This window comes from Carassius carassius, chromosome 45, assembly GCF_963082965.1.
Source record: "Carassius carassius chromosome 45, fCarCar2.1, whole genome shotgun sequence".
NCBI classification, from domain to species: domain Eukaryota; kingdom Metazoa; phylum Chordata; class Actinopteri; order Cypriniformes; family Cyprinidae; genus Carassius; species Carassius carassius.
In genome coordinates, this window is record NC_081799.1 from 25,524,240 (window position 1) to 25,531,905 (window position 7,666).

General features: G+C 41.0%; 1 protein-coding gene across 3 annotated transcripts in view; it reads right to left on the minus strand.

The window, feature by feature from the left end:
* sgsm1b (small G protein signaling modulator 1b) overlaps positions 1 to 6,187 on the minus strand; it is a 34,951-nt gene extending 28,764 nt beyond the window's left edge. For all 3 annotated transcript variants that reach the window (XM_059539098.1, XM_059539097.1, XM_059539095.1), the window contains exons 1-2: positions 6,080 to 6,187; positions 5,947 to 5,990 (exon numbers count right to left, since the gene is read on the minus strand). In XM_059539098.1, the coding sequence (XP_059395081.1) occupies positions 5,947 to 5,990; positions 6,080 to 6,086 (51 nt within the window). In that variant the 5' untranslated portion in view covers positions 6,087 to 6,187. The remainder of the gene's footprint in view (positions 1 to 5,946; positions 5,991 to 6,079) is intronic.
* Positions 6,188 to 7,666: the final 1,479 nt, after the last annotated feature.

Sequence of the window (7,666 nt, forward strand, 5' to 3'; positions counted from 1 at the left end):
GCGGCCATCTTGTACTGTGGTGCTGGGCTGGCGGCCATCTGGGGTTGTGGTGCTGGACTGGCGGCCATCTTGTACTGTGGCGCTGGACTGGTGGCCATCTTGGGTTGTGGCGCTTGGCTGGTTGCCATCCTGGGCAGTGGTGCTGGGCTGACGACCACCCCGCCGGAAGAGACAGAAGTGGCTGGGGCATCCCACCGAAGCCGATGCTCCAGGTAGCGCACGAATTCCCAGAATTCCAGTGTCTCTAACTGCGCCATCTCCTCCTGAGACACTGGATCATCCAGCCCGCCATTAAAATAGTCTTTAAGGGCTGCGTCATTGTATCCCATGCCCTCGGCCAGGGACCAGAACACCTGTGCCAGGGCACCCACCTCATTGCCCTCTTGGCGGAGGGCGATCAACTTCAGATACTTCGCCCTCCGCTCCGCCATCCTGGCTGGGGAGCGGGGAAAAGACATACCGCTGGTTCCTTGCATGACTGAGTCCTTCTGTCACGATTGGTGTTACAAAGAACCACGGGAGAGGGAACCAATTGCAGGTAAGTCTTTTATTAAAGGGTAATCCAAATAGAGTAAACAGTCCAGGCAGGGGTCGAGACCAAAACATCCATCCAAACATAAACAAGACACGAACACAAGGCAAGGACAAGAGCTGACGGACATGAATTAAACATTCAACAAGGACTCCGTGACACATACTCAGACAGACCGGGTATAAATACACAGAAGGTAATGAGGGAACTGGAGACAGGTGGGGACTAATCAATTAACCCAAACAAGGAGGAAGGTGACCAAATAAGGGAACAGACAGTTCATAAAGTGACAGGACATCTAGTGGAAACCCAGGGAACACAACCCAGACACTGTGACAAGTAGTGCTTTCTTTCCTGCAAGAAAGGTTAGAGTGTAGGCCCGGGGTACTCAATAGGCGGACTCCGGTCCGCATCCGGACCCAGACGCAGTTAAATCTGGACCAATGCCAAAAACAGCATGCTAAATTAATCATAGTCTAAATTAATTTTAAATGGGGAGAGCAATTGTGATTCTGCGCTTTTTATCTTTGAGGCGTCTACTCGGTTTGGCTGCTTCATCTTTGTCCAATCACAGTAGCTGTAACAGCTACTATATAGTCTATATAGTCAAGGAGTGTATGAGTGAAATGGTGACTGCTCTGTTTGAAGGGACTCAAAAGGATGAAATAATCCAGAAAATAAGCCAAATACCCTGTTCTTGATTCCACTGCTGCAAGACGAACTGAAATACTTGCTGATGATTTGCTTGAACAACTTAGCTTTGCTATTAAAAAAAGCCAAATTCATTTCATTGGCTGTGGATGAATCCACAGAAAATGCACAACTCATTGTCTTTGTCAGATTTTTTGATGAAGAAAAGGGAGAATTTCATGAGGATGTTTTGGGACTCACAAACCTGGAAACACAAGGGGGGATGACATTTATGAAGCAGTGACACAGATGCTTAGAGACATAAGATAGACCTGATAGACATGTTGTTTCTATTGCTACTGATGGTGCACCATGTATGATTGAGAGAGAGAGAGGGGATTAGTGTCATGCTTGAGAGCTCACCACCCTGACCTCATGGCATATCACTGCATAATTCACCAGATGGTTTTGTGTGCCAGCCTTGAAGAAAAGTACTCAGAAGTAATGACAACTTGTCAACTATCTGAGAGCATCCTCTGCAACATCGTTTGTTGCACTCATTTTTAATAGAGGTGAATACAACATTTGGTGATTTGCTCCTTCACAACAATGTCCGGTGGCTTAGTAAAGGCAAGGTACTGGAGTGATTTGGGCACTGCGGAAAGAGCTGGAGTAGTGCTGGGCGGTTTGACCAAAAATGTATATACCGTTTTTTTTCAAAATTATACCGGTTTTCCGGTTTATGACGTTTTTTTTTTTTCATGCATAATCAGGTGTACAATGCATTTTCTGCAGGTTGATATTCCAATACGTGCTTGCGGCTAAGGTGCTTGAGCAAATAGCTCGTGTTGCCGCCTTTGGTGACTATTTTAGCCAGCACTTGCATAAAATTGATATTATATATGCATAATCTGCCTGCAGTGCATATGCAGTCCACAGCACGGACTCATTGTGCTTTCACACAGGACGTGTTTGCAGTCAGCTACTGATCCGCGTCTGTTTAGTCAACAAACACAACATTTGTTTATTGTTTCGATTTTATATCATGTAAAAAAAAATATTTTTTTTTCAGCATCATAAGTCTTTTATCACAGAAAAGTAACAATCTTTCATATAGACATTAGTTTAAACTCAATAAATATAAACAACGCATTATTCATGCATTTTACTTCTAGGTTTGTATAATAAGCTGCTCAAGCAAGCGGCAAAACATTTAAACAAAATAATTAGCCTACTTTTCTTGTTAAAATATTTAAAATTAAAACACCACAGACAGAAACAGTCTTGTGCATTTTGCATTTAAATCTTTATCACAAGCAATCCCACGGGTCTTAATGAACTTTGTTTTTCTGCTTCCATAAAAGTGAACATATATATTGTTTTCCTTGTTTATCTAAAAGTGCTCTTTTTCTTGTTTTAAACCTACCCAAAAACCCATGTGACTGCGTTTCCATGTCAATCCATGTTCATTTTTGCCGCGAACAATGCGCGTTCACTTTAATTCAGCGCCTGCAGCACAGCAAAAATAGACTGCACTGCTGCAGAGCACCGCTCCTTGACACCTCGTGCAGCTGGAATCCATTAATACGCTCTGCTGACGGAATATGTGTGAAACAGGCGTTATAATGTAACACCAGAGCACTGCTGTGTGTACCCTCACCATGCCTCGCAGTCGCTGCTTAGAAGTGCAACATTGTAAAGGGTCCATCTGAAACAGTGTAGCGCGGCCGCGGCGAAGCATAAGGTTCATTCCGAATGCTGAGTAATTAAATACACCGGTATGGCGGTATATTCAAAATTAACATCGTAACGAAAATATACACCGGTTTTCAGTATGCACCGGTTTGCAAAAGCCAAACCGTTTGTGGATTTCATGAAGAATGAAGAAGACATGGAAGTTGTTGCTTTTCTAACTGACATTACTTCCCATCTCAATGACCTTTATATAAAGCTCCTGGGCAAAAGCAGCACATTGTGGGACCTCATGTCAGCTGTCCGTGCTTTCCAGAGGAAGCTGGAGGTCTTCAAATGTGACTTACAGCAGGACCTGCTTCACTTTGCAAGACTTTTGGATTAGATTGCAGGAAAACATCTTATGCTGAATTCCTGGAAAAGCTGATTAAAAAATTCCAAACTCGCTTTGAAAATTTTCCTCTGGCAAAACAAGTCTTGTTGTGCATCAAAAATCCATTTCTTGTCAAAAATGTTGCAGAATTCTCAACTGAATCTCACGAAAGTCTTCCCATGGGCCAATGCTGCTTCTCTTCAAACAGAGCTAATTGAGCTACAAGAAAACCTAGCACTGCAGGAATCTCACTGTGACCCTGTCACCTTCTGGACGTGGAGATGTTCCTCTGCTGCAGAAGATGGCCCTTCAGATTCTCACCATGTTTCCCTCAACGTACTGCTGTGAATCTGCCTTTTCAACCATAAAAATGGTGAAAAATGCTTACCGCAGCACACTCACCAATGAACACTTACATCAGTGCCTCCGCCTGGCCCTCACACCTTTTATGCCCAAGTTTAAACAACTGTTGGCACAAAGAAGGTGTCACCTGACCTTTCATACTAAAAGTTCTACCATGTCATTTTTTGTGTATAGTTTTGGGGAATGCCTATTTTTGTTGTTGGAGTTCTGTATTTAGAATTTGATGGTCACTTTTCCAGGCCTCGGACTGAATGGAAAATTGGTAAGTGGACCTTTCAAGTTTATATTTGAGTACCTCTGGTGTTGGTTGTCACCCTCCACCTTGAAAGTGTATGTGGCTGCTATCGCAGCACATCACGATGCAATGTACGGCCAGTCCCTGGGAAAATGCAATCTCATCATCATGTTCTTGAGGGGTGCCAGAAGGTTGAATCCTCTTAGGCCACCCATGGTGCCCTCTTGGGATCTCTCTACAGTCCAGGCTGGCCTTCAGAGGCATCCCTTTGAGCTGCTGGACTCAATTGAGCTTCAGTTCCTGTCTGCTAAGACAGTGCTCCTGACTGAGCTCACTTCCATGAAGAGGGCCAGGGACCTCCAAGCATTTACGGTGAGTGAAGAGTGCCTTGTGTTCGGGCCCGGATAATATCACATTGTGCCCTCGGAGGGAGCAGATTCAGCTTTGTTGTAAGAGCATTGCATATATGCGTGGACCTCACCCAGAGCTTCAGAAGCTCTGAGCAGCTCCTTGTCTGCTACTGAGGTCAGCAGAAAGGGAAGGCTTTCTCCAAGCAGAGGTTGGCCCACTGGATAGTGGATGCGATCGCCTTGGCCTACCGTTCCCATGGTGAGCTGTGCTTCCTGGGGTTGAGGGCTCACTCCACAAGGAGTGTTGCCTCCTCCTATGAGCTGGCCCATGGTGCCTCTCTGGTAGACATCTGTAGAGCAGCAGGATGGGCTTCACCAAACACTTTAGTAAGATTTTAGAGTGTCAGCCCTTTTACTGATCTAGATGTCCATATAGCTTGAATCCCTGCGGGCGATCCCATATGTGTATTCTTCCATGGTAAGGTTTCCCTCTCTATGAACCCGTGTCTTCCCTTTGACAGACCACTCTGTCAGTCTCTGCTGGCAGCCATTCATCCCTACTCCTAGGTAGGACCTGCCTCAGAGACCCATTCCAGTAATGCCCCAGCCCGGGTCAGTCTATGACATTTTCAGGTGGTGCATTGGGGAGGTTAGGAGGTTACTATTACTGCTTGTCAACATTTGCAGGGTTGTGACAGGGTTCAGGTTGTTGCACTTTTCAATGTTTTCACGACATAACCCTCGTTACCTGTTGGAGGGAACGGAGGTGTAATGTCTGCATGCCACAACCTTGAACCATTGCTGGTTGCCAGGGACACGTTCTTGGCTCCTCAGCATAAAACCTGAATGAGTGGATGCACCTGTCGCCTATTTATACCCGTTTTCATGGGGAGTGGCTCAGGTATGCAAAATCCACTAACCAAATTTCATTGCCATTTTCTCTAAAAGTCAGAGCGAATTGGGGCTCTCATGTAAACCCCCAAATGTCGTCATGACATAACGTCTTCATTCCCTCCATCAGGAAATGAGGGTTACGTACGTATGTTACCAAGACGTTTTTTATTTTTCTTTGTTATGTTGTTATTTACATATTGTAACATCATATTGTATTCTAAGTATTAACCAATTAAGGTTACTATAATATATTTATCTAATGACTCAAGGATTTAATTTACATATTAACATATTCCTATTATTATTATTTACATATTGATACTCATATGATATTGTGTTCCAGAGTATTTTTACCGATTTCTATCAATAAACTATGGTACTATTACAGTGCTTTTTTGGAAATAAAATTAACTTTACATTCAAGATTACAAACCGCACATATCTTTCTTTCTAATGGATTATACTCTTGTAAATGTGAATATAAGTGACTAAAATGAAAGACTGGGACATAGATGATGTTCAGTACTGTTAAGAAATACATGTCATCTTTCACAACAACCATGCTCTTTCCTAACATTCACAGTACAATGAAGGCAATATGACATTTTCATCAGGCTGAGCTCCTTAAAAAAACAAATAGATGATGACACTGAAAGGACAAACCAGAATGACCTTGTTTTGATGCTCTTCTTGATAAAACACACAGTACACGACTGTCTAATGAGCAGATGTGTGTTGTTGTATTACCAGAATCAGTGTGTGTGTGTGTGTGTATGACACATTTAGCACATGCAACCAGATTTAGTGATCGACAGCTTCTATCGATCATCTGCTCAGTATCTGATAAACAATGAGACACAGGCGGAAAATTTCCCACCTCCTTCTTAACGTTGCGCAGCAGCCTCTGACGCGTCTCCGATTCTGTAAACACACAAACACACAGATTCTCTCTCATCCAAAACTCATCCTCACGCGCTGTTTTTGCACAGATTATAATCTGAAAGACTCACCTGCCATGGCTGGAGTCCGCTGTTCTTGTGAGGGATGACTGTGCGCAGGATGAAGCGCGTCGTCGTGAGTCAGATCTGCGCGCGCAGGGCGTGGCGTCGAGCGTCAACGCGCCGCAGTCATGAGCGATATATCGCGCCGATCATCGGTTCTGATCTCTAGTTCTAATCTAAACCTTGGTTGTAATCAATGTCAAGCCCAAAACCAATGTTGGGAAGGCTACTTTGGAAATGCAATAGATTACAAGTTACCCTATTCAAAATGTAATAGTGCATCACTATAATAATGACAAGAAACCTTTACATTTTAAACATTTCAAAGCAATGTTCCCAAAGTATTTTTATAACCTTAATTTGTTATCAGTGTTAACATGCACCATTAAAGTCAAACACAGCATATGCAAATGCACCAATTTGAAAGCTAAAGTGAATATTTTTCACGTGAATGACTTGAAAATAGTGTTCAAGTCATTTGTAGTGTTTCAGTTTTGATATATATTTTAAAACAGTTTAATATTTGCCCCCAAGCATTGATTTCCAGGGGCATTTTTTACATGCTTGAGGGCAATTTTTATAATGACATTGTTATTATAATCACCATATTATGTTGTCTTTAATGTTAAACAGGCTGCTTAAATTTCCCTAATTACTTTAATCAATATTTTAAACTGTTATTAATAACAATAGACTGTTTAAAATTGTATCTAAGTTATATTATATATATTATATATTATTACAAAAACTATTATTTATTATTGTTCTTTATATTGTAATAATGATTACTATTTTATAGTATTATTATTACTTTATTAATTTAACTGATTACATTTAAGTATTTTTGGATAAAAACATTTTAATCTCTAATGAATGTTTTCAAATATATACATTCATTTTCAAATATTTTAATTATCCTAGAACTCAACACTGATTACTGTCAGATTTTCAAAAACCTTCATCACTTTAATTAAGATTATAAAAATATAAGTTTAAAGCACACAGCCACCACAAAGTCAGATTTTAGCATCTCTTTTTACTTTTAGATTGTTCTGATGTTATATATTGATTTAAAATAATAACAGATACAGTTTAATAGCTACGATACTGTTTTAGAAATCAGATCTTTGCGCAGCTATGACTAGGAAAAATAGTCAATTTTAAGAAATAAATACATAAACCCAAATAGTAAATAAAACAGTTATCATATAAACATGTTCTATTATGTGTCCTAAACTTCTAAAACATTGGAGTCTCATATTTTAGAGCAGTCCAATCAATTTTAGAAAGAAATCAATTAAATCTCTCTCTCTCTCTCTCTCTCTCTCTCTCTCTCTCTCTCTCTCTCTCTCTCTCTCTCTCTCTCTCTCTCTCTCTGTGTGTGTGTGTTTAATTTGAGGTCCCCCCTAAATTGAGGTCCCCATGGGTAAACAAGTTTATAAATCAGAATGATTTATTTATTTATTTTTATTTTTTTAGATGCAGAGGGTTTTCTGTATGGGTAGGGCAATATAAGTTTGTACAGATACTCTGAATGTAGGGCTAGACTAAGACTACACACTAGCTTAATTTACAATTTATTTTTTTGTAGTCAAG